This window comes from Aspergillus stella-maris, assembly GCF_047715825.1.
Source record: "Aspergillus stella-maris strain CBS 113639 unplaced genomic scaffold BDV14scaffold_14, whole genome shotgun sequence".
NCBI lineage: Eukaryota > Fungi > Ascomycota > Eurotiomycetes > Eurotiales > Aspergillaceae > Aspergillus > Aspergillus stella-maris.
The window spans coordinates 384,801-408,880 of record NW_027396808.1 but is presented as its reverse complement, the minus strand read 5'-3'; the positions used below and the strand labels follow the sequence as shown (position 1 = coordinate 408,880).

The following is a 24,080-nucleotide window of genomic DNA, read 5'->3' as shown; positions in this document are numbered from 1 at the left end:
TGGAAGCATGGGATGAACTCTACTCACATTACCAAAGGATTTGCCTACTATTCAGGACTCAAGGCTCAAAGTTTCATTGCCTGACGTATTTGGCGACGACGCAAACGCAAGGCCGTCGGAATTATCGATCGCAGACCGTAGTTGTTCTCGAGTTAGCCGCTGGTGGATAAAGCGCGCTCTATTGCTTCTAGCTGTAAGGACGGATGAAATAATTGTGTAGAATAGTTTCTCTATGGATTTTATCGATATCTCTTGATAAGAAACAAGGAAGTGACTCACCGACTCTCGTGGGCATAACGATTGGGAAGGCATGTCGTCAAGACATTGGCGCAATTCGCGCCTTCCAGTTGTCTAGAGACATATAATCGAAGCTTCTACTTTCACCACTTGAAGTTGAACTTATCACATATCCGATTAGGTAGAACTATATATCAAAGACGTATATATGTACAGTACTCTTGGGTATCAAACTGTAAACCATAGACAGCCCATCAAGGTAACAAAACAAAACCAAGCAAAACAGAATGAGAAATCAAGAGTGAGACGGAATGATCGCTAAACAAAGACAAGACAAACCAAATCAAAGGTAAAGAGATCACGATCGGAAGACAAGAGTAAGAAGGAACAAAATGAGAGACGGCGTATAACCATAGCTCTTTCAATCATAAACATAAGAGATGACCGACTGTCTGATTGGGGAAGAAGTAGGTAGACGGGCGAGAAGGTTAAGCCCACCTCCACCCACCACCCGCGGCCTCTTGGCTCTGCATAACAGACGAGAGAATGTTATTTCTCTGCCCTTGGCCGGGTTGTGGTTGTACACCACCGGACCACCCACTTCCTGGGTGCGCCGGGCTGAAATACGACTGCCGCTGGTACTCCTGGATAAGCAGCGACACCGCCGCATTGGGGTTAATTCCCTCTCCCGTATCGGTGATTTTCAGCGCCCACTTGGCATCGTCGACGTTGAAGCCTAGCTCGCGGACCATCATGTCGATGGCCTGGTCGGCGGGATCACGAATTTGAGGAAGCATGGGGCCGCGGGGTGCTCGGGGTCGGGATGGTTGTGGAGGTGCGGAGTAGGGAATCTGAATTGGTGGAGGGTTAGGTGGTTGGATGGGTGCTGAGGTTGGTAGGGGAGGAACGGGCGGTGTTTGTTGGTAGAGGGGGTGAGGTGGTGCGCCGGCGAGACGGTTCATGATCTCGTTGTAGCTGGAGATAGGGCGTTCTTGAGAGTAAGAGGGGATGGGTTGGTGGTTGTTGCGGCGGCTGCGAAGTTGAGCAGCGTAGGCAGCCTGTCTTCTTCGGTGGGGCTCATTTGCACTACTTGCGTTTGTGTTTGTCGTGGCCCTGGTGCTAACACTGAGTGAGGGAGATGTAGTTTCACTGCGACTGGAGGCGGAGGAGCGAGAGGAGTTTGAGCCAGTCTGGCGGGAGGGTGCAGAGACAAGGGGAGAAGCTTCACGTCTGTAGGCCTTTGAAACGGCCTCGCGGAAGAATATCGAGCGGCTTGCGTCAGCGGGGTCCCATTTTGTCAAGCCCATTGATTGGGCGCACTGGAAGATTTCGTTGGCATTGTCGACTGTTGCTATTGAGCCGAGAGCAAGGACGGCGGAGGGGCCTAGAGTGAGAATGTAAGATGTCCATTCCTCTGATTGTTGTTAGCTGGGGTCAAAAGATGTATAGAAGCATGGAGACAAACCTAATGCTGCTTCCTCCTTGGCGGGGTCCTTTGCCGGCACATCGTGGCCATTGAATACACCTGCCTTCCGTGCTTCCTCGCACTTTCCGTGGATAGGCTGAAGGAGGACACCAAGGCAGGTCCAAATCTCCGTCATATCGTAAATCTGGGCATGAGACAGACCACCCTTGTTACCTCGTCCAAATCCCTCTGGAGGCTCGAACAATACATTGTTCATTCCAAATGGTTCACTAATCGACATTGCAACAGAGTTGTGCTGATTTGTCGCCATGAGGCCGCCGTTCAACCAGTCCAGCTGTCCTAGTACATCTCCCTCTCGACCCTTTCCACAGCCAAAGATCCGACAGAATGCCCAAACTCGCCAAAACGCATCGTCTACCTCGGCTGCACGGGTATCATCAATGCCGGCGAGACCGCGGATTGTCTCAGGACGAAGGAAGGTACCGCAGCGAGCGAGGATGAGCGACTTGAGCTCGACGAGGGTGTACAGGTCTTGGGTGTAACGGTCGAGGTAGAGTGATGGGGTGTACTCTGGTACAGGAGCGTCGAGATCGAACAGAACCTGCCACTCGCTGTCCCATGGTGGGCTCATTTCGCGGAGCTCCCAGGCGGGCGGCGACATCTGAAAGACGGTATTCTTAATCAGGTCGAGCTCGTTATTCTTGAAAACGCGATAGAACTGTTTGTTCATGACCGCAAAACTGAAAAGGTCTGGAAGGGAGCTGCATTGCCGCAAGATCATGAGAACAATCTCGTCAGGCAAGGTCCGGGGCATCTCTCCCTTTGCAATAAACGGCTTCGCAGCAACCGGCGTTTTTATTTGCTGCGCTGGAAAACCGGCCTCGAGCTCGTAGATGACGACTCGTGGTGACTCGCCGCGGGCGTCCATCTCATATGGGCCGGTAGCGGCCATTTTCGACTTTGACTTGAACTTGGACATGGTACCTTCAGGTTCGAAGGAGAATGTTTTCCGCGGCTTAGGATGAGATATTTTGAGATCCAGGGGAGGCTCGTCAACATCTTCTGCAGCCGGGATGACTAGTGTTGTAGATGACTGGGTTTCCTTTGTCTTCGTCTGCAGGCGGGGCAACTTCAAGCGCAGTTCGCGTTCGCTGCTGACGGACGCCGGTCTTTGAGGCGGAACCGGTGCACTGAGGAGTGTTGTAGTAGAGCTGGAGCTTGACGAGCCAGTCGCTTCATTTGACTCTTCTGTGTTTTTAGTAGCAGCTGCGAGTGCATCTTGACTTTTCCGGCGCTCAAGGCCAGCAACGACGCTGGAACTGCTCACCGAGCGCACATGTTTGTGGTTGCTCTTTCTGGCGAAACCGGGCACGTTGAAAGAGAACGAGGCCCGGCCTTTGTCTTGTTTCTTGGCGTGCTTCATCTCCTCATCCGGCGATGCTGAACTGCCTTTTGATGTTTTGGTGTTTTTCACTGCGTCTTTTGGCGGCAAGGGAGCTGGCCGGGTGGGCACCATGTCCATATTACCTCTGCTGACCTGCAGCGGTGCATCAATACGTGGCAACCCATCGTCTTTCTGTTCCACAAGTCCGGCCAGTGCATTCTCCAGTTCCGCCGCAGCCTGTGAGAGTGTAGTAGCATGACGACCGCGCTGCGCCCCCGCAGTCGACTCGAGAATTCCTTCCAGGGTATCCTCACGGATAGTCGGCGTTGCTGGTGTAACGGGTGATTGCTTTTTCTTGCGCCGAATGGACAGCGGCGCTAGTTGAATCGGGGGCGTGCTCGGAAGCGGCTTGCTTAGGGATTTGATAGATAGTGTTGATGATCGTCTCGACATCCTCGAGTCGGCCCGGTAAATCGATGCCGAGTCGTCGAACACGCCGGCCTTGGTGGGCGAGATGATCGAAAAGGCGTCGGCGGACTTGTAAGCCGACGCGGAGGGTTCAGAGCCTAGACTGGTCACGGACGATCTGCGACTGTAGCACGAAGAGGCGGCGTCGTCGAGCAGCTCCTCTGACCATAGCGATGACGACCCTGTCGTTGGCTCCGTATCGTCCGAAGCTAAGCTCTCGCGGATATTGGTGATGCTGATGTTACTGATAATCGACGGCGCTCCGGACTTGCTGTTGCATGCGCCGTCCAACGACTGATGCTTCTCACTGACAGGCGAAACAAGCGAAAAGTGCGACGAGAGCTCGGGGAAAAAGCGCGTCCATCGGGTTCCTGACCAAGACGGTGACTTTTCGAGGATAGGCGAAACATAAATATCGTCGTCGTAAAGACTGCGCTCCTTCTTGGGCGTTCTAGTTCCACTCACACTCCCAGATCTCGTTCCAGAGATTGAAGCGCTCGTCTTAATTGCTGGTGGAGGGTGCGACTTGCGCTTCTTCATGGCTGAACGGGGTCGAGAAACTGTACCTGAACCAGAACCTGAACCAGAACCAGAGATTGACGCTGATCCTGAGCCTCCTGATCCACGGCTAGAGCGCCCACTGAATGAAGCAGATACGTTCATCTTCTTCGCATCCATTTTGTCCTGAAACTTGATATATCCAGAAAAGAAAAAATGGCGTTTGCTTTTCCAGACTTTCAGGACCAACTTTCAATTCAAAGCAAGCAAGCAAGCACCATGTAGGTAGGTACAGTAGATCCACTTTACTTATTCCACCCGGACCATGGTCTCGAATAACTCCTGCAGCGAACCAGGTGACAGTCTTCTTTTCTTTGTTCGTGATATGTAGTGCCTGAGGCCTGAGCGTTGGGAATCAGTGTGGTTGAGTTTCTCGATTGAGTGATTCGAGCCCAATTCTCCGGAAATGGTTGCGTTGAAACGTGAAAGCGAGCCTCGTTCACTTGTTCTTTGTTGCGAACAAGAGGCGACAAAGGGCGAACAAAGGAAGGACAAAGGCGCGACAACTATGGATAGACCAGATCTATACTCAAAGACACCCGAGCCAGTCAGTTAGCCTGTTGGTTCCAGCGATAGGTATACTTAGACACGTGGGCGCCCAGCGGAAGTGTAGCCATGCTAACCTACCTCAATTTAATCAAGCAATCAGAATTCAATATCCAGTGAATAACTCCCAACGAACAGGTCGGACAACTTCAGCGCACGACAGTAGCAAAAAGATTACAACAGAAGCAAGGAAGGCTGAGAGCAAGGTGGCACCGCACTCCATTCAAGTAATAAAACAAAACCCCCATAAGAAACAGAGTAAGAAGCAGAAGCCCCAGCGTCATCGCCAATAACTAGTCCGCATAAGTCCAGTGGCAGTAAGCTCGCGCATTCCTTTCCTTAGCTTAGTGTATTCGAGATGGAGATCCCTGCAGCTTTGGGCGGGCCGGCGAATGGGGTCCGTTTTGAGGGCTGAGTTTGTTAAGTCTGTCAGATTTGTTGCCACGTTTTGGGAAGCTTTGGTGTCAGTTTGGTTGGTAATATTTGTTGTTGGAAGTACTTAAGGATTCTATCTCGGTTTGCACGAGGTTATAGTATGTCTTTCTCTCAGTTCTTCATGGTTGCGACAGTACTGAGTATACTGGGTAGCTATTCAGCAGTGGCACTATCGGGATCGACACCCGCACTGCAGCCCCCAGCTAGCTAGCCCTCCTCAGCCCTCAGCCAGCGGCAGCGCAAACTGAGTCAAGTTCGACTCTCACCACTTAACCCGTAAAAGTAAGACCGTTCGATAAGAATGCCACTGCTGCGCCCAAAATGACCCCTTTGGGTTTAGTGCGCCCCCGGGTGCCCTCGTGGTCTCTCACTCAGGTCTGCAGTCTCAGTCTGCACCGGAATGGACGGCGGTTGGCGCAGTCCGGGCTGACTCGGGCACAGCCTGCTTCCGCTGTACCTGTACCGCAGACTACTGTGGACTACTGTAGCTAGGAAAGCCACAATCTATTATCGGCGCAAATGTAATTTCTTCAGATACTGTGGCTTCATTTGATTTTGCTTGTGAGGAATTTCGGTCGCATTGAATTGAGCAGAGAGATTGAAATTGTCGGACCGGAGTATGCAGAAAATTTGCGGAGAATCGGATGATATCAGCGCCAAGCCAACACCAACACCAACGGGACCAACGCCGGGTACAAAGAGACGAGAGAGAGGAGAGGAGTATGCAATAGAATGGCCGACTCCGATAGCTTATTGAATGATCCGATACGGTGTTCGAGCTCATGCTACGCTATATTGCACGCTTAGTATTATGCTACGTGATCCTTGATCCTGCAGTCAGATCGGATACGCTGGAGACTGGTTACAAACTCGTAACCAGTACCTGCTTCGCCCTCGCAAGTTCGGATTTCAGGATTCAGATAGATTGCTTTATGCAAGGACATTCGTTCGGCCCCTATTGAGCTTGCAAGACCTGGTCTATCACTCTATCATGATTCATGGTCTAGACAAGTGACAAGTCGCAAGAATGTAGGAGTACTGTACCCATGCATAATGCATTTGGCCCCATGATCCCAGTCCATCCCGCCCTCGGTTCTGCAAGGTTGCTGCGCTTCCGTGCTCCGGTCGCTCATGGGGCCATGAATGGATAATAATGAGAAGTTGAATCTCACGAAAAGTCTAGACTATCCTTTCCTTGATTCCGGATTGAACTCAGGTCCGCCTTATCCGTATCCGCTTATTCGCCAAAGGCATACAGCTCGTATTGTAGACTAAGCGCACTGCCTTTGTTTCATGTTCGTATGGAGTATTTCATGCAGCCATAAGGCTGAGGTAGACGCCCCAAACAACACCAAACAGGTTTCCAACGAGGAGGCGCTGATCGGCAGGGACAACGGTAAAGTTTAGGATCGAGACGAACGGCCACAGCTTGAGGCCTGCAAGCATGAATGGCCAAAAGTTCTAAGTGAAATTAGCCATGGATTGACATACTGAGCATGAAATGGCACGGTTGCGTTGCGTTGCACCCGTCGATATCCGACTAAGTCCCGTGGATGACTCTGAGTACGAGAATGGGTATAACATCATGTCACGACAGGGGATCAGCGCAACTAAGGAAAGGCCCCAAGCGGCAATGGAGAGATTGGACTCGACAAAACGAGGGGGGTGGGGGGGGGCTTCTTTGGGGTGGAATTGGGGCCATACATTCAAGATCTCGTTCTTGATGACTTCATAGTCTTGTCCTCGCAGAAATCCCATGGTCGCAATGAAGGCGACAGTGTTCCATGCGCCGCCCATAACCTGATCAACAACAATCTTGGCCACCGTGTTTTTGACACTGAGCTTCGGTTGGCTCTTCCCCTTCTCGCTCGATTTGCCCTTGACCGGCTCATCCTGTTCGGTTCCAGGGAATCTCGACTCTAGTCCCTCCAGCCATAGAAACGTCAAAGGCGACAAGATAAGCGCACTGGTGGTGAATTGGAACAACGTTTGAGTGTCGACTTCAAAGGGTGTCTATCGCGGTTAGCTATTTCGTCATAGTATTCCAGTCTGATGGTTATTACCCCATCGCGATACGAAGTGATGCCCTGTGCGAGCACGTTCGAACCTGCGCTGATCAGGGCGGCCTGCAGAGTGGCCTTTGCGATCGGAGGGAGCGCCATGCCGAAGCCACGGTAAGAGATAAGCTTGACGAAACGGAAGAGGTGTTTATGGTGCACGAAGAAGTCGGAAGTTGGACGTCAATTCGTCCGAGCGGGGGACCGTCGGGGACAGTTGGAATTCTCCCGCCAGTGGGCAGTGGACACTGTGGCAAGCTTGAAACCCGAGGTTTGTTACTGGTCGGGCGCTCACAGGGTTAAAATGGGGTCCAGAGCTAATCGCAGATCGTAAACCGAGATGTTGGAAATGTTGACGAGAAGTTGGAACCGTGGTTCGGAGTGTAGGCTAAATAGATGTTCTTCGGCTTCCCCTCTCTTGGTGATGACTCTGGCTGCAGGAAGACTGGAAACACGTAGCACTTCACCACTCGCAAGTTTCATCCAAAGACTGCATCTGATCTCGATAACAGTTCTTGCTGCGTCCAACATATGGCACAGATGGCTGGTAGTTCTTTCCGTTAGACATTGAAAAAATTTCACGCAACTGGCTTGAGTCGTGGGAACGGCAACAGAAGGAGATAGCCTGATGGCTGTGAATGTTATAGGTAGCTTCTTGAGGTAGTTCTAGTAGAGAATAGTTCAAAGCTGAAATGGCAGAGAACCTAAAGTTCAACCCGGACCGCTTTTGGCAGGAACGACCGACCCCGGCCTGATACTAGATACCTAGTTACATCAAAATACCTGATTTCAATCCTCTCCCTCTCCTCTGCATCTTCCAGCTATCTCCCAAAGCATCCTCTCCATCGATTGTATCTGTTGAAAATCACCCGCTGGGAGTGTGAGAAGAACCAGCTCCTCGGACCTGGTCGAAGTTCATGAAAGTGCCGCGGGGAGTCGATACAAACCGACTCTCTCCCCGCCTCTGTTTCGAGATACCAGTTTCCACACTACATGATTTCCCACGGACATGCTACATATGCCTCACTTGAGTAGCTTGGGTGAAGTGCTCTGCTTCGGTGCCACCAACCAAAGTCGAGAGATCATTTCTCTTCTGCAGACCGACAGTTTGTACATCTCGCTGACGACCATATGTGGCGGCGTTTATGTGAGAGCCGACTTTCTTCGATCGCAGCGCCCCTGTCAGTATTGCCGGTTGTAGTTGATGAATATTCTGTGCTCAACGTGAGCACCGCTTTTTCGCGGAGGCACAATGGCCATTGCTGTTCGTCGAGCCATTTCTCACCTCCCTCTCCCTCTACCTCGACCCCTTTCTTCATCATCGTGCTCTTCTTCTGTAGCGCGACTGCGACTCTGAATGAGATTTTCTTCACTTGCCTCGAACCGCGAGTTGTTCCGTGATCTCCCGCGCTTTGTCTCTTCGGCTACTGTTTCGAGCTGGACATTGGTCGTAAACAGGTCCGAGTCCTGGAACTGGTTAGGTGTGAATCGATGCTGGTGTTGCTCTCTGGCCCTTTGCTCAGATTCAGAATATTCCCGTTCTTGTTCCTCCTTGAGCTTATTCGGATCCTTCCGGAGCGTGAATAGTGTCGGGACGTTCGCGACAAAAGCCGCGAAGAACTCTTCGACAGATCCCCACGTATTACGGTTCACTTGGGCGGTACTGGAGTTGTAGTAGGGGAGGCGGACGATGGCGATGGCGATTAGAAGCAGACCGACGGAGAATAAGACAACATATTGGAGCCGCCTATCATATCATCATCAGAAATTGCGGTACAAACACCAGCGTTGGTATTACAAACTTTGCCCATGATTTTCGCACCCGGAGTAGCCAGGGCATTGGGAGGAGAATCAGCATTGCGTCGGTGGTGATGTTCAGAGCGACCAGTGTAACAAGCTGGGTGTTGGCTTTGACGCAGTCTCCTATACAGCTGCTATTAGGACTCACAGTCGGAATAGGGCTACCTCACGTACCTGGATCGGGCACGACCTGCCAATATAGATGCGAAGGACGGCATTCGCCAAATGTTGTTCCCTGAACTGCGACTATCGTGCCGAAGAGGACAAACCAGTAAACCTTGACAATCATCTCAGGCTCTGGAAGGCCGGTAAGAACGCGCTCGCAGAGCAGCAGGACGACCGATTTCTGAATCCATAGACTGAACAGATAGTCAGCATATTAGTGACATATTGTCGCGATTCAACCACCGGAAACACATACTAAGTGTTGTATATTGCTCGATTAGCGAGAGTCAACTTGCTCCCCACTGTGCGATGGTAGATCTCGAGGTCCGTGAGATCCGGAGCGGGCCTCGTCATATTGTTGTTCCCCCATAGCAAAACGACGGTCGTCATAGCAGACCGGGCCAGGATAAAGACAATGCAGACCATGGTCAAGTAGTCGCTAAGAATGAAGTCTTGGTGCCGGTATTTGCGCATGAACAGGCGAATGGCCATGAGGATGATGGAGAGTCCGCCAAACACCCCGACAAGGGCAAGAGTCGTCGTGAGGTCTTCCTCCATTGTTCAGCAGGGTGCTGTGGTTCTTGTCGTCCGAAAGCATGCTGGCATCCGCGCTCAGCGGGAGAATGAAATGGCGAGAAACGCTGGTGGCGGGCGGTTTGCTGTTTTTCATATCTCGCAATAATCCCGTCTCAACTTGCAAACGATCGGCATGACAGAAAACACCCGCGTACTTGACGGCTCAAACTTTGCTGGGAATTTTTCGGAGAGACAGTGCTGATCGGGATGAGGTGGAGAAGTAATTGAATCCTTCGTTACAAGCCAAGTGCTGCAATTTCGCTTCATTCAGCAGCTGTGAGAATGCGATGGTTAGAGACAATTGGCGGGGTAATTGGCAGGGATCTCAAGTTCGAGAACCGACAGTCTGGGGCCGTTTTTGCTCATTCTATGCGCTGGATTACCCTTGCTCTGGGCGTGTTCTCTTCATGGTGTTGTGCATGTTGGAGATATAACGGGAAGGGATTGACACCACTAATATGCGAGTGGAGAAGTTCAGGGCAGACGAAACAGCCAACAACGGAGCGATGAGTGGAACAACATCTGGCTGCTGCAGTTTTGCTCCCCTAGCTGCCTCTTTTCGCAGTGTTCGCGGTTCGCACAGAGCTCCATCAGGCCCAGCAGGCCCATCAGCATCCGAGATTCGAGTCCGAGCAACCCGATGCGAGCCAGAACTAGGCCAATCTCCGCCCCTTGCTAGAACCCTTTATAACGGTCTCGACTCCTATTATTATTCCAAATCCCAATCCCTGCCAGTGCCGGATCCTGTCATCCTCGAATCAACATGTTGTGTCGGCTAGCCTTGGCTGCATATCTGCTGTTGCCCGCTCTCGTGCAGGGCGGCGCAGCCTCAGCATCAAATAATTCCGCCCCCTCTGAAGCTCTGCACCGCCGCGAATTCTTCTATGTTGGTGGGGAGTATGTCAACACCACTGATGGATGGCTCTTCCACAACCAGATGTACGTCGAGAAACTCTCGCCGCAGGGTGGTGCCTCACAGCCTTACCCGATTGTCATATTGCATGGTGGAGCTCAAACTGGCACTGTATGTACTTTGTCACTTGACATGAAACAACGATTGCTAATAAAGTTCGATCGCAGAACTTCCTGAACAAGCCTGATGGCGGCCGCGGATGGGCATCATGGTTTATGGAGCACGGGTATGAAGTGTACATTGCCGACCGCACCACGACGGCGCGCTCGCCGACACTTCCAGAAGACGGATACTCGACGAGTGCCTTCTCTGCGGAGTTTATCGCGCAGCGATTCACAAATGTGCAGGGTTACCCCTTGTGGCCGCAAGCCAAGCTTCACAGCCAGTGGCCAGGTGTAAGTCATTCTTCCTACATCGCATCACGATCAGCCACTAAACAAACACCCAGACCGGCGAACGCGGCGACGAAATCTTCGACACATACTATGCCAGCAACGTGCAATCCATCTCCGATAGCTTGGCCCAAGAGCAAACCATGAAAGCAGCCGGCGAGGCCCTCCTCGACAAGATCGGCCCTGTGGTCCTCATCACCCACTCGCAGGGCGGTCTTTACGGATGGTCCTGGACAGACAGCCGCCCCGATTTGATCAAAGCACTTATCCAGATCGAACCGAAGGGCCCGCCCTTCCGCGAGGTAATCTTCTCAAACACATTCAGCCGGGCATACGGCCTGACTTCAATCCCACTTACCTACGACCCCAAACCAATGAATCAATCAACGCCACTGGCCATGAAGACCATCCCCAGCGAAAAACCGGGTGAATTGCTAGAGTGCATTATCCAGCAAGAGCCCGCGCGCCAATTGCCTAATCTCGCGAAGGTGCCAATTGCCATTGATACCGGGGAGGCGAGTTACCACGCGCAGTACGACTACTGCTTCATTAAGTTTCTGAAGCAGGCTGGTGTGCATGCGGAGCATCTGGATCTTGGTAAGAGGGGAATCCACGGGAACGCGCATTTGCAGTTCCTCGAGAAGAACTCGGATGATATTGCGGCGCTGTTGCATGAGTGGATTGGGAATGTTACGCTCAAGGCTTGAGTCAACTTTTGATTGAAAGTTGAAAGACGACTTCAGGGTCGCGTGCAATTCTGATTATTATGATGGACCTTATTTATCGAGAACCTTAGAGTTAGATCTGACCTGTATATTAAATCTTAAATTCAAGAAGTCTAGATCGATAGTCAGGTACCGTGGCGTTTACCCATCACCGTTGCACCAATCACCGCACAAGACCACGACATTTCGTCCTCCGTTATTGGGTCAAGGTATACTCCGAACTCCGCATCGAGTCTCAAATCTAGATCTGATCGACATGACTCTTCAAGACTGAAGTCTTAAAATCGGGCTCAATTGAGATGCAGATTGCAAACCCTGACCCCTTTGGCTCTTGGCTACCAGCCGTGTTACAGAGTTAGGCCATAAACAAAGAAATCACTGCAGGGACGCGGTGCAACAAAAGCAAGCATGCGATAGGGGTCTTGGTGTTGATGCACAAAGTGAGTGACAAAAATAAGTTGTGGCTTTTCCCTTTCAAAGGGGTAAAGACTGAAGACTGAAGAGACGGGCTGAAGGGAAGGGTTCTTAAATAAGTGTTACTTGCCTTCCTCTCCTCTCCGTATTTCTGGAGATTTTGAAAGTTTTTTCCCTCGGCTTGTCGTACTGGACGTTTTATAGACCATAGACCACCATGAAGCACTTACTCTTGCTCTCTCTCCTACAGGTCCTGACGGACCGAGTCTGCGCCAATCCTTTACCAAATCTAGGTGGCGGTGATGGCGGACTCCCAAGCCTCTCTGACCTCCTTGACGGTATCATCCCTGGCCTGTTTGACCCTGCTGACGGGTCAGGATCGGACTCTGGCCCAGGGTCTTCCAATCCGGGCTCAGGCACCAACCCCATCCCAGGATCAAGCCCCGGCTCGGACTACATCCTAACATGGGCCGACGAGTTCGACGCTCCTCAATCAACATACGACGAATATACCAGCAGCAGCCTCCCGTCATCCGAACACTGGCGTCTCCTAACGGGGACATCGTATCCCTCCGGCGCGCCAGCATGGGGCAACAACGAGCTGCAGAGCTACACGACCGATACATCGAATATCCACATTACATCCGAGAGCACCCTCCTCATCACCCCACGGTACTCAGACTCAACCTCGCAATGGACAAGCGGGCGCATTGAGACATCCCGCACTGACTTTGCCGCGTCGGAGGGCGGAAAGCTCTACATTGAGTCACGGCTGAGGACAGGCTGCGCGCCGACTTCGCAACAAGCAGGAATCTGGCCTGCATTCTGGGCGCTGGGGGAGACGTTCCGCGCGGACCCGACGCATTGGCCTATGGCCAGTGAATGGGATTTGGTGGAGGTAATTAATGGCCAGCCGACTGTTTATAACACCCTCCATTGTGGTAGGGAGACCGGGGAAGGCGGACCATGTAATGAGTATACGGGGCTGGGCAGTGGTGGTGTTGCTTGGAACGGGTGTGACTGGCATGTTGTTGGATTTGAGGTTGATCGATCGGGTTCGTCCCTTTTCTCGAGTGCTTCGAGTGCTGTTTCCAGCTCTGGCTCTGGTTCGGATTCTGGGTTCCCTGGTGGTGGTGGTGGATGGGCAGAGGAGACACTTACCTGGTATCTAGACGGCCAGGCCACGCATAGAGTGACCGGTGCTGATGTTGGCGATGAAGAGGTGTGGGAGAGTATAGCGCACCAGGGACACTTTCTGTTGCTGAATGTTGCAGTTGGCGGGAATTGGCCTGGGTATCCGGATGCGAACACAGTTGATGGCGAGGAAGTTGCGATGGAGGTGGACTATGTAAGAGTGTGGAATGCAGAGTAGTGCATAATTGATAAAACCATGAAAGAGGGAAGGTACAGCTTCCGTCGCACGTGATACTATCAGTCAAGACTCAGGCAACCCTTCCAACTAAAGCTAACCCAACTAAGAATCTGCAAGGCTTGTCCAAGGTCCCTGCGGCTGCAGTCGCTGAGGCTTAGCCAGAGATTGTTTATATCCAGCCAATCAGATACTATAATTCAGAATGAAACGTGCCGAGTCAGGCAGGGATCCGCACGGGAAATCTTCAGGCGTGCAGCTTGTCGGGACTTGTCCGATTCCTGGTCCCTGAGCTTCAACCTCAAGATCTTCATCATGATTCTAGTCAATACTGCAATTTACTGTTATCCAGGACTGATACCTAATGCGGGGTCTCTTTCACCATGGGAAGAATTATATTCCTTGCCAGACAGCCTCAAATCTTATTTTGTAAAGTGAAACCAACACAACCGCACGAGTCAGTACACGCTTCCACCACCCAGGGCTGAGCAAGGCCCCACCCCCTGCGCCTGGCATCTCCAGCTTGATGCCGAGAATAGGTGCACATCTACAATGCCTCCACTCTGATGATTGGCCCAAAGGGCCTCGATGGAGTGCATATGGACATGCGATATTCAAGCTAGCTGGGAAAGGCAAAGGTTAAACGAACCCTGATATGCTCGGATTTGGCCCCCAAAAGATCTTTTTGCGGTGTATTTATACATCGTTGGCCCCTGTTTGTAGGGTTTCATCTTGATCTTCATCTTGTTAGACTTTTGTTCTGCATTTTGTGGCTTGTACCCTTTCTCCAACGCTGCCGCCAAAATGTCTGTCTGTTACGACTTCAACGGAAACCAGGACAACTCTCTGTATCCTTGTTCAACCGATGGATCACCTTCACAATGCTGTGAGATGTACGAACTCTGCGCCTCTGATGGTCTCTGCGTGAACAATGGAACAGACCCAGGTTTGGCCAAGTACGCTACACGCGGTTGCACGGTTCAAGACTGGACTGATGGCCAGGTTGATACCTGTATCAGCGAGTGTATCCCGAGTATGTTCCCACTTCCACCACTCTTTATAAGCCATCTAACACATTTCAGCCGGCGGTGTCGGTGTCTCGAACTGCGGCGTCGGCAGCTTCTGTTGCTACGGCTTCGAGGGCTGCGACTGCGACAACTCAACACAAGTCTTCTCCATCGACCCCGTCAGCATCGTCGCCACAATCAGCAGCACATCAACATCCACACCATCCGCCACAACTTCCCCCTCCACCTCCGCAACACCAACAGGCGACCCCGACGCCTCCGACTCAGGCAGCTCAAGTCATCTCGGCCTAGGCCTAGGCATCGGTCTAGGCGTCGGCGTCCCCCTCCTCGCAGCCGCAATCCTCATTCCCTTCTTCCTCCGCCGACGGAAGAACAGCAAGTCTCCCATTGAGCCCACCGACAAGGGCGGCTACTACCAGCCTCCACCAGCACAGGCTGAAACACACGATGGTACATACTTCCAACCTCACCCTCTTGTTGGAGGTCAAATGCAGACGCCGTATGTTGACATGCATAAAGGGGTTCTTTCACCCGCCTATTTATCGACTGGGCCCGTAACGCCGGGACCAGGACAGCAGGCGCCGCCTTATACGGAAACACAAGCGTACGAGTTACCTCACCAGCCTATTCAGCAGATGCCGCACGAGCTTCAATAACTGGTTTGTTTGGAGTAGAGTTTCGAGCTGGCGATATGCTTGATTTATTTCATGACTGCTGGAACGATCATGACCCAGTATACTATATCCTGGATTCACATGGATCGACGGGATTGATGGGATTGGACGGATGGGCTGCACTTGTTTGATTTGCTTCATTTTCCTATGTATACATTGTACAGCTTTGCATTATACCTGAGCGATTTACTTATTTCATTTTTTAATATATCCAGTTTAATCTTCAATTACTCTCGAATAAGACTTACTTAGAGCACAAGCCTCATTTTGAATTCAACGGCCTCAACAGTCAACACTCACTACATACCCCTGATTCCCGGGATTGGACCTGTGCTACAAGACAATCGGTGAACAGTGCACCGTCTCGCCCATGGGCCTCTAGATGTACGACGCGAGCAGCACCTCGAGAATCGAATTGTGCGTCGAGTCAAAGACCAAAGCACATGGATGCATGAATGCCAGGGTAGATGCTGCATAACATAACATAACATGACATAGCATAGCATACATGCATACCTAAGCTTCTCTGAACGCGTACAGGCACTCAACCGCCCAGTCTAGATCAGTCGATACCATAGGTACCTATCTTGCTCTCATCTAGGTTGACCCAGGCCTCCAACTGTGGTACCACCCCTGTTCCTGTGCGTCTGTCTTTCCTCGGCACTATGAGACTCTGAAGAATATATACCAAAGCTATTATCAAGCAAAGCCTCCGACTCCAATCTCAGTCATGACGACCCTTTTAGGCATTTGCACATAAGCTTATCATCCCTTCTAACCCAATTTCTCATGTTCCTAACCCTCTCGTCAATCTCCCCTCTTCGCACGGCATGGATTATCGTGCCGATTACCAAGACAGACTCTCGCCATTACAACCAGCACCAGCACAGTCCATCTCTAGCTCTGCGCAGACTAAAGCGTGGAATAGGTAAATAAGTTAGCCATCACCTTCTGTGCCTACTGTTGCCAGTCTCATACGCCAGAACATCAACGGAATCCGACCATGAACTGGGGCTAGGAAATAGATGTGGTGAAGGAGAATAGAGGAAGGGTAGAAGGGTAAAAAGAAAGGAACTTACGGTTCTCAGCAACTTCATACCGCTCATTCTTCCTCATTTCTCGCTCTGCGGGGTTGATTTCTTTTCCTTCCGCCTTTTCAAGCTTAGTATGTGCTTGCAGTAAGCCGAGGATTTTCATCTGCATGGCGGTATTGAAGTCTGTGGGTGATTGAGAGTTGTGTTCCTGTTCTAGCTCTGATATCAAGGCTTTGACTCTCTTTTCGAAAACTAAGATGGCTTCGTCCTTCTTGTGGGCATTGCTAGTAGCGTATAAGTCGTATCGAATTGATGTCATACCAGCAGAAAGAGGCGAGAGGCTTAGTGTGAGTAAGCAATTTGAGTTGGGAAGGGGAATCAGGAACATATTCGGGAAGAGGTAGAGGGGTTCTGTCGATTGAGAGGGTCTGCGTCTGACGAGATTGAGACTGCGTTGGACTATTGGTGCTGTATGTGGTGTCTCCGTAGCGTCAAGCAGTAGGACCTTTGTGATGAAGGCTGGGTTTACTGTCGAGACGGGGCTGTTAGGGTTCGTCCAGATGGACCCATAGATAGGAAGGATATCATGAGGAAGGTAAGTGGTAGGGTATACTCACAAGCAACCTTCCAGTTGAACTTCCCCTCTATAGTTCCTCCGCCAGTCCAATAAGTATACTTCCCAATTCCAATCCTATCCAGCTTCTCTTTCTCGTCGTCTCCGCGCCAAACCTCACCCTCCTCCTGTGAATCATCACCAGCTAAACACCCCCAGACAACCCCACCCTGCACCTTCATCCCCACAGAGAACAACCCATTACCCCCCTTCTCAAACCCATCTACCCCCTCAAACTGCGGTGCGCGAATCAACTCTCCCTTCGCATTATAACTCCACCCATGATACCGACAAGATAGGACCGTCGAACAGCCACTTTCGCGTGTTGTAACGGGGTACGCTCTATGTCTGCAGACGTTGTGGAAGCCTCGGATGATGTGGTCTTTGCCCTTTATGAGGATTAGGGGTGTGTTGCAGATGGAGAGCGTGATGTAGGTGCCGGGTTTGGCTCTGGCAAAGCGGGAGGAGAGGGCTAGGGGGGTCCAGGTCTATGAGATGCAGTCAGTATGGTATCAAAGTATAATCGTGTAAGAATGGCTGTGTTAGGGGGGGCCGGATGGGTCGGGTGGTTGCTTACCTTGCTGAAAACAGCGCGCTTGTCGAGCTCGAAGATGCGGTGGGAGGTTAGCCAGTCGGGCGGGATGTCAGGTTCTTTGGAGACTGTTTCTGGCTCGGTATCTAGGGTTGACTTGGGTGCTGCTTTTCCTAGGGTATTTGTAGACAAGGCTTTATCAAAGAAAGCGAAGGTGCTTGTAATCGTAAGAGCACGGGAGCGGGAGAGGTATAGATAGACCACCCCCGCGAAGAAGGCAAGTAGTGCCGACAAGACCGTTTCGGGCATCTTCACCAAGGCACCTTATAATCTAAAAGGCTCATGAGAAGTGAACGTGCAAATCGACAGGTAAGGTACATACATTTATATCGTTGCCTGGTTAACTACTACTATGACTATCAAAACCACCAGCCTATAAGAAAGCCGTATTCTTTGCTCTCGGCTTGCCGAAAAGGGTACATTTTTCCAGCGTAGCTCCAAAGGATTCAGGACGGATATGTTGGGGATTATGACTGATTAGGGTGGGCTCGGTTGCGTTAATCTGAGACTACGTTACTCAATTTTCGTTCGTTTCTTGCTCAAAAGACTATGAAGATTAGGCATTTAGTTGTTGATCAACAGTTCACATCGGTCACGCAGCTGCTTCGACACTAGGGTTCAGATCCTTCAGGTTTGTGGCCGACTTGACTTGCTCTTCTTGCTGTTGCTCCTTGGCTGCTTTCTCTACTGCGTGTCGTTCGCAAACGAGCTCGAAGACTCGGCCTTGGTAGACTAAATGTCGTTAGCAGCTAATCGACTGGCCTTGATGAGGAACTTACAAGAAACACCACTCTCCTTCTCCGGATTGAGTATCCCCTCGCGATAAACCCCGCGTCCAAGGTTCTCCTGCGCCCTCTCACAGAGCTCATAATCTTCCATCGCAACCTGCCTCACAAAGCGAAAGTACTCCTCAAACTTCTCACCCGACTCCATATGATAGTAGTCGAATTCCATCCTTGTAACATTGGGGTCATCCGTCGGACAAACACGGAAAGAAGACATTCCACCCCCGTAGACATTCAGCGTGCAAACCGGAAAGAAGTACAAGAAGAGCCCGTCATCCGGTTTCTTGGGGTCCGCAATATGCTGCGAGAAATTGACGTGGTTGTCCACTTTGTACCAGGTGGGCGGGTAGTAGATGCTGAACGAGGGGTGGGTGTATTGACAGTGGAGGCACTCTTGGTAGCCGTCAACCATGGTCTTCCAGTTGAAGCAACCTTCGTATTTGATGCTTCGTCTGTAGGGGAGCTTGGTGAAGTCGACTCGTTGGAGGAGGGGCTCGAGTTCTGGGAAGAACTCGTGAAAGCTTGGGGCTTCGTCTGAGAGGGTGGTGAAGACAAGGCCGGTGGGCGTGACATGATGGCGGAGAGGTGTTTCCTGAGCCGGTCAGTATATGGACCGCGATGATAGTCCAGTAAATCAAACATACAGTGCCCGCACAGGTGACCTGGATCTCCTCGGCAACAGGTATATTGTCATTGCCGGTGATTCGGACCGCTTGGATCGGCTGCTGTGCTATCTCATAGTCGACTATATCACCAACGGTTTGGAACCTTGTCAACGGGCCAAGGAGGTACCATGACTGGAGCTGTGTCAGCGGCAACCTTGGAGGTCTGAGACAGGGAATCGAAACCTTGTTGAAAACAGCTCGCCGTTCAAGCTGATACAGTGGAGGACTGCAATACCAGGAAGCCGGGAGCGTACGCGCCAGTTCAGACATAGTGACTTTGATGATAATTCAGCTTGTTACTACGAGCATCCTAGAGCAGTGAATCCATGATATTCGACCACATTTTATAGTTCATCAAATTGTGTCGATCTATACCGTGGCACCTGCAGGTTGCTTAGAAGCGCCGTCCAATTATTGGCCAGGCGTCGTGTTTCCTGAAGAGGTTATAGGATCCCGGGGTTGTACTCCTGCTATAGGACGAAGTGATAGCTTGCAACAGAGATTGATTTACTAATAGTCTCGTCTAGACTGGTAGTATGGCTTGGTTCCCAGAACGGTATGTCTGTGGCTGCGAGGTCCATTTCAATGATCAGCAGCGGAAGGATGCCGTTGTAGTCGCCAAGTATACCCAAGAGTAGGCTCACTCGGACAGCGGACGAACAATGAGCCGCTCTTTACCATCACGGAGTTGTTGAAAAAGGCATCAAATGGCGCCGTCCATGTTTTCGTAGTATGTTTTGCTGCTGCCTGGATGCGGAATGGCTGTGGCGAAGCCGGTGGTGCGACCATGGAATTCCGATGCAAGCCGACTCCAACTGTCTGGACATTTTCTTCTCATTCCAGGTTCTATCTTCAAACGAGATAGAAGAGCATCATTGCTTTGGTTATACCAGTGAAGGTGATTACAGTTCATTGTAGCGGAGTTGTCACCACTGCGGAAATCACATGCCGGGACCCCGCGACTGATTGATTACGTCAATCCTCAACTGCTGCACCACTTTGCCTTCCCAGGGACCAGGTTCAGTCTAGATTAAGAACTGAACGTTGAGAAACATCGCTGAGGCTCGTTATACACCCGGTCTCCCAGCGCCAGGATGTCGAGCTCCAGGAACGTCCAGTTTACCCCTCCTCCGTCGCCGCCTTCGCCGACTGCTTCATTCTTCGACGTCAGCGACGAGGAGGAAGATGAATACAATACCATCGCCCACGCCACATCAAAAAAGGGTGTGAGGCTTCTCTTCTCGAAGAGCAAGGTGCCATATACCCTGATCTTACTTCTACGTTCCGGACTAATCCGTTCGTTCTTAGGTATACGTCCACCCAACTCCGTCCTCGAAAGATAACATTCCCGGCTTTATCGCCATCGTCCAACAAAAACCCCTTCCTTCCTCTCAGAACAACGCTTCTTCCAGCTCATCAAAACCCGACCCTTCATCTTACCTCCTCGCCTGGGTCCCCGAATCCGCTCTCGGCGATGCCTACGATACCTACGTTAAAGTTGACCTCTCAGAAGACGAAACGCCGCGCCAGAAATACCTCGTACCCGCTCTTCCTGAGACAACCACATTTAAGGACCCAATAGGTCTCTACGCATTTGCCGTCCCACTATCACAAGTATATTCTCTGCTTGTGCGGCCTCCAAGCCTAGGCTGGTGGTTCGGCAGTCTTGTGATCAATACCCGCGCAGGTGACAGCTTCCCAGCACTCTTCTTCCATGACAGCGAATGCGAGTCGACAATACTACAGAAGAAAAGACGGACGAGGGAAACTTTTGATCCCTTTGGTGAAGATGGAAGTATATTCTGGGGTGGAGATGAGGTTCTACGATGGCTCCGAAACTACGCTGACGTGCAGCGGTCAACTGTTGACAACACCGTCTATCTGATCAACCCTTCGGAAGAAGATCAGATTTCATTCGGAAAGAAAATTATAGTGGACGGATCTAGAAAGTCGCACGAAGAACCGGCCCAGGCTCAGAAAAGCGGACCCGCGCCGCACGATGCGGGCATGGATCCGTTCATGAAGGCAATCAAGGAGACGAGATGGAAGGTCCTCGAGTCATTAAGCAAAATAACGACCTTCACGAGACGCACTGCAAATGAGATCGCCGACAACCCTATCATCCCCCCTCAAGTCCGTCGCCTTTTGAGGACGCCGGAAATTCAGACACTTCAAGAAGAGTTCGACAGTGCTCGGATATACCTTGCCCGATGGGCGATGAGCATTTCGGAACAGAGCGAGAAGGAAAGGAACCAGCGAATATGGACTGCCCAGGATGTCCTCGAGATGGAGAACAGCTCCGTTGGCGATTTCGAAATCTTAGATCTTGAGATGGGGAACATGTCGCTTAAGGAGCGCCGAAAGACAGTCACTCTCGAGGAGTGGAAAGGCTTCTTCGATCAGCGTACCGGACGTCTACAACTCACCGCCGATGAGGTCAAAGAAAGAATCTTCCATGGAGGCTTAGATCCGAATGATGGGGTTCGGAAAGAGGCTTGGCTTTTCCTCCTCGAGGTTTATCCATGGGACAGTACACATGACGATCGTCAGGCCTTGATGAATTCAAGGCGAGACGAGTACATCCGGTTAAAGGGCGCGTGGTGGGAGAGAATGGTAGAAGGCGACTCTACCGCCGAACAGCAGGAGTGGTGGAAGGAGCAGAGGAACCGAATAGGTACGTACAAATATTCATTTCCTGATTATCTCAATTCTAACGGTATGCAGAGAAAGATGTCCATCGTACAGATCGCACGATACCCCTGTTTGCTGGGGAGGACATTCCTCACCCAGACCCAGACTCTCCATTCGCCGACGTCGGGACGAATGTTCATCTTGAGCAAATGAAGGACATGCTCCTAACGTACAACGAGTATAACAAGGATCTTGGCTACGTCCAAGGAATGAGTGATCTACTCGCGCCGATATACGCAGTCATGCAGGACGACGCAGTTGCATTCTGGGCATTTGTCAACTTCATGACACGAATGGTACACATATCCCATCAACCTCTTCTACGCCCCTGCTGACAAGTACTAGGAACGCAACTTCCTCCGCGACCAATCCGGCATGCGCGCCCAACTCCTAACCCTAGACCACCTCGTCCAACTCATGGACCCCCAACTCTACCTGCACTTGCAATCCGCCGACAGCACAAATTTCTTCTTCTTCTTCCGCATGCTGCTGGTCTGGTACAAGCGCGAGTTCGAATGGGCGGGCGTCCTCCGTCTTTGGGAGACGCTGTGGTCCGATTACCTATCCAGCAACTTCCACCTCTTCATTGCACTTGCGATCCTGGAGAAACATAGAGATGTCATCATGGAGCACCTCAAGCACTTCGATGAGGTCTTGAAGTATAGTACGTTTGCCTTAAATCTCTTTTCAAGCTCTTTCTGTGGGTGTGGTATACTAACATATATGGCTAGTCAACGAACTCTCCAACACAATGGACCTCCTCCCCATCCTCACCCGCGCAGAAGCCCTCTTCCACCGCTTCGGCCGAGCCGTCGAAGCAATAGATAAGAAGAATAATTTCCCTGCTCCGTCGAAACAGGGACAGTTGCAGCAGCGCAAGTCTACCTCCGAATCACAGTCGCAATCGGACCAGAATAATAACAGCAAGGGCAAAATTCCCGAGCGACCAACGAATACAGCATCAGGAACATTAGCATCAGCGTCAGCATCAAGCTCAAAGCCAGGCGATAAGCCCAGCGCCCAGGTAATATCCACCGAATTACGCGACCTCTTCAGGAAGGACGTCTTCTGGAATCAGCAGACGAATGATTCTGTTGCCGCTGGTGCTGGTGCGAAGCCTTAGTCGCTTGAGTTAGCTCTATTACGAGATATGGTTCCATCTGGTTCTTTCGCTGTGTTTATATATCTTTGCTGTATCTATGGTGCGTTTTGGTTGGGTTGGTGGCGTTAGGGTCTTGCGGTCTCCGGTCTCCTTAGAATATGGTATCATCTATGAGTTGATTTGATTTGATCTGAATTGAAACTTTCATCGTTGCTTCTGGTTCGGCTCTTAAGTTATGCTTATGGCAGTGTGTTCTCGGTAATTACAGTTTAAGCTTGTCTCTAAGCAGGGGGTTACATAGATTACTGGTCGTCAAGAGTAAACTGTTGATATATCTTGCCAAGCAAATATATATATATATATATACCGCTCTATGTAAGATGTATAACATCTAACCCAAAATAACAAGAAAGAACAAAAGTGACAATGATATCTAACCTAGCCTAACCTAACCTTTATCAGAGGGTATCTTTCTGCAAAACCGGACCGAAAGACAATAAGCAACCAAACAATAGTATGTACCGTGTGCCAACAAGAGAGCCAAACCGAGAAGTGTATAGCCAACCAAAATAATGTCAGAAAAAATAACAGAATATGTTTTGAATGATGCCCGCGTGGTATGCAACTCGCTAAGAAGCAGAAAAAGATAAAAATGGTCAAAAGAAGCGCTCCAAAATGCAGAATGGGACAGGAAGAGAAGCGGAAAGAACTTTTCCGTTGCTGTCGAGATAAAACCCTGATATAGGGTGAAAGCCATATATAGGCTTGGTAGAAGAGGTAAAAAGGGAGAAGGTTGCCGAATCCTAGCGCAATCCGCGTAGGACCACACGTTTGCTGGATCCAGCTTTGCCAATGTCGCTGATACTTCGTGACTTAGGCAGCGTCGGCGTCGGGTTGCCCTCGGTATCGTTTTCTGGAGACGGTAGGGTGTACTTGAACGGCCTGAGAGACGAGCTACGTCGGGCTTGTCCAAGGACATCCTCCACCCAGGCCTCGCTTTCGGGGCTGATGGTGGAGCGCTTGGCCCGTGGCTTCGGTCCAGCGAGACCAAGGGGCATATTAGGGGCACCAGGAGAGCCATGGCGGGCTTCGCTAACGGACGACATAGCGCCCGCAGAGACATTGGAGGAGACAGATAGTCGTCGTCCAGGGAAGTTGCTGGACGTGGGAGAAAAGGAGACGTTGAGTGCGTCGTTACTGGGTCTTCTGAGATCACCCATATCGGAGACGTTAGATGAACGTCTTGTTTTGCGGACTGCCAGTGAAGAAGCCGGGCGGTTGCTAAGAACTGACCGAGGTCGAGCTGGCGCAGGACGTCCACTGCCTGAAGGAACTCGGCTACCGGGCGGCGAATAGCCTGGGGAATCACGAGATGATAGACCTTCGACCTCGACGCGAGGTGTCTCAGAGACATGTCGACGACCGTGGTGG

General features: G+C 51.1%; 9 protein-coding genes across 9 annotated transcripts; 4 read left to right on the top strand and 5 right to left on the bottom strand.

The window, feature by feature from the left end:
* Positions 1 to 408: 408 nt before the first annotated feature.
* On the bottom strand, positions 409 to 4,441 carry BDV14DRAFT_31093 (uncharacterized protein). The gene is made up of 2 exons (XM_073776510.1): positions 1,703 to 4,441; positions 409 to 1,651 (listed from the first exon to the last, which is right to left on the bottom strand). The coding sequence occupies exons 1-2, from the start codon at positions 4,191 to 4,193 to the stop codon at positions 726 to 728; spliced, it is 3,417 nt and encodes a 1,138-aa protein (XP_073630358.1). The 5' UTR covers positions 4,194 to 4,441; the 3' UTR covers positions 409 to 725.
* Positions 4,442 to 5,955: 1,514 nt separating this feature from the next.
* Positions 5,956 to 7,309, bottom strand: BDV14DRAFT_31082 (Mpv17/PMP22 family protein). Its single transcript, XM_073776509.1, has 3 exons — positions 7,118 to 7,309; positions 6,759 to 7,067; positions 5,956 to 6,515 (listed from the first exon to the last, which is right to left on the bottom strand). Exons 1-3 carry the CDS (start codon positions 7,214 to 7,216, stop codon positions 6,366 to 6,368), a joined length of 558 nt encoding a protein of 185 aa, XP_073630357.1. The 5' UTR covers positions 7,217 to 7,309; the 3' UTR covers positions 5,956 to 6,365.
* Positions 7,310 to 8,392: 1,083 nt separating this feature from the next.
* BDV14DRAFT_198123 (uncharacterized protein) lies at positions 8,393 to 9,634 on the bottom strand (the record flags this gene model as incomplete). The annotated part of the gene is made up of 4 exons (XM_073772838.1): positions 8,393 to 8,858; positions 8,914 to 9,034; positions 9,086 to 9,270; positions 9,333 to 9,634. 4 exons carry the CDS (start codon positions 9,632 to 9,634, stop codon positions 8,393 to 8,395), a joined length of 1,074 nt encoding a protein of 357 aa, XP_073630356.1.
* A 781-nt stretch (positions 9,635 to 10,415) lies between these two features.
* On the top strand, positions 10,416 to 11,664 carry BDV14DRAFT_198122 (alpha/beta hydrolase; the record flags this gene model as incomplete). The annotated part of the gene is made up of 3 exons (XM_073772837.1): positions 10,416 to 10,676; positions 10,733 to 10,960; positions 11,014 to 11,664. The coding sequence occupies 3 exons, from the start codon at positions 10,416 to 10,418 to the stop codon at positions 11,662 to 11,664; spliced, it is 1,140 nt and encodes a 379-aa protein (XP_073630355.1).
* A 649-nt stretch (positions 11,665 to 12,313) lies between these two features.
* On the top strand, positions 12,314 to 13,626 carry BDV14DRAFT_198121 (glycoside hydrolase family 16 protein; the record flags this gene model as incomplete). Its single annotated transcript, XM_073772836.1, has 2 exons — positions 12,314 to 13,444; positions 13,576 to 13,626. 2 exons carry the CDS (start codon positions 12,314 to 12,316, stop codon positions 13,624 to 13,626), a joined length of 1,182 nt encoding a protein of 393 aa, XP_073630354.1.
* A 498-nt stretch (positions 13,627 to 14,124) lies between these two features.
* On the top strand, positions 14,125 to 15,354 carry BDV14DRAFT_169920 (uncharacterized protein). Its single transcript, XM_073768125.1, has 3 exons — positions 14,125 to 14,498; positions 14,548 to 14,943; positions 15,013 to 15,354. The coding sequence occupies exons 1-3, from the start codon at positions 14,270 to 14,272 to the stop codon at positions 15,147 to 15,149; spliced, it is 762 nt and encodes a 253-aa protein (XP_073630353.1). The 5' UTR covers positions 14,125 to 14,269; the 3' UTR covers positions 15,150 to 15,354.
* Positions 15,355 to 16,104: 750 nt separating this feature from the next.
* On the bottom strand, positions 16,105 to 17,655 carry BDV14DRAFT_198119 (putative iron-sulfur cluster-binding protein; the record flags this gene model as incomplete). The annotated part of the gene is made up of 4 exons (XM_073772835.1): positions 16,105 to 16,181; positions 16,247 to 16,729; positions 16,819 to 17,302; positions 17,392 to 17,655. 4 exons carry the CDS (start codon positions 17,653 to 17,655, stop codon positions 16,105 to 16,107), a joined length of 1,308 nt encoding a protein of 435 aa, XP_073630352.1.
* Positions 17,656 to 17,868: 213 nt separating this feature from the next.
* On the bottom strand, positions 17,869 to 19,342 carry BDV14DRAFT_31059 (aromatic ring-hydroxylating oxygenase subunit alpha). The gene is made up of 4 exons (XM_073776508.1): positions 19,040 to 19,342; positions 18,836 to 18,988; positions 18,186 to 18,783; positions 17,869 to 18,138 (listed from the first exon to the last, which is right to left on the bottom strand). The coding sequence occupies exons 1-4, from the start codon at positions 19,124 to 19,126 to the stop codon at positions 17,999 to 18,001; spliced, it is 978 nt and encodes a 325-aa protein (XP_073630351.1). The 5' UTR covers positions 19,127 to 19,342; the 3' UTR covers positions 17,869 to 17,998.
* Positions 19,343 to 19,665: 323 nt separating this feature from the next.
* BDV14DRAFT_169917 (GTPase-activating protein GYP7) lies at positions 19,666 to 23,017 on the top strand. The gene is made up of 5 exons (XM_073768124.1): positions 19,666 to 20,109; positions 20,165 to 21,530; positions 21,581 to 21,843; positions 21,893 to 22,211; positions 22,279 to 23,017. Exons 1-5 carry the CDS (start codon positions 19,951 to 19,953, stop codon positions 22,668 to 22,670), a joined length of 2,499 nt encoding a protein of 832 aa, XP_073630350.1. The 5' UTR covers positions 19,666 to 19,950; the 3' UTR covers positions 22,671 to 23,017.
* The last annotated feature ends 1,063 nt before the right edge of the window (positions 23,018 to 24,080 follow it).

Excerpts from the sequence above, each read along its gene's own strand:
- BDV14DRAFT_31093 (XM_073776510.1), bottom strand. The coding sequence starts at position 4,193 with ATGGATGCGAAGAAGATGAACGTATCTGCTTCATTCAGTGGGCGCTCT. Across the intron at positions 1,652-1,702 it reads CAAGGAGGAAGCAGCATTAG|AGGAATGGACATCTTACATT; the intron begins GTTTGTCTCCAT and ends AACAACAATCAG.
- BDV14DRAFT_31082 (XM_073776509.1), bottom strand. The coding sequence starts at position 7,216 with ATGGCGCTCCCTCCGATCGCAAAGGCCACTCTGCAGGCCGCCCTGATC. Across the intron at positions 7,068-7,117 it reads TCACTTCGTATCGCGATGGG|ACACCCTTTGAAGTCGACAC; the intron begins GTAATAACCATC and ends TAACCGCGATAG. Across the intron at positions 6,516-6,758 it reads TCAAGAACGAGATCTTGAAT|AACTTTTGGCCATTCATGCT; the intron begins GTATGGCCCCAA and ends AATTTCACTTAG.
- BDV14DRAFT_169920 (XM_073768125.1), top strand. The coding sequence starts at position 14,270 with ATGTCTGTCTGTTACGACTTCAACGGAAACCAGGACAACTCTCTGTAT. Across the intron at positions 14,499-14,547 it reads TATCAGCGAGTGTATCCCGA|CCGGCGGTGTCGGTGTCTCG; the intron begins GTATGTTCCCAC and ends AACACATTTCAG. Across the intron at positions 14,944-15,012 it reads ACAGGCTGAAACACACGATG|GGGTTCTTTCACCCGCCTAT; the intron begins GTACATACTTCC and ends ACATGCATAAAG.
- BDV14DRAFT_31059 (XM_073776508.1), bottom strand. The coding sequence starts at position 19,126 with ATGTCTGAACTGGCGCGTACGCTCCCGGCTTCCTGGTATTGCAGTCCT. Across the intron at positions 18,784-18,835 it reads AGGTCACCTGTGCGGGCACT|GAAACACCTCTCCGCCATCA; the intron begins GTATGTTTGATT and ends TGACCGGCTCAG. Across the intron at positions 18,139-18,185 it reads GAAGGAGAGTGGTGTTTCTT|TCTACCAAGGCCGAGTCTTC; the intron begins GTAAGTTCCTCA and ends AACGACATTTAG.
- BDV14DRAFT_169917 (XM_073768124.1), top strand. The coding sequence starts at position 19,951 with ATGTCGAGCTCCAGGAACGTCCAGTTTACCCCTCCTCCGTCGCCGCCT. Across the intron at positions 21,531-21,580 it reads GGAGCAGAGGAACCGAATAG|AGAAAGATGTCCATCGTACA; the intron begins GTACGTACAAAT and ends AACGGTATGCAG. Across the intron at positions 22,212-22,278 it reads CGATGAGGTCTTGAAGTATA|TCAACGAACTCTCCAACACA; the intron begins GTACGTTTGCCT and ends ATATATGGCTAG.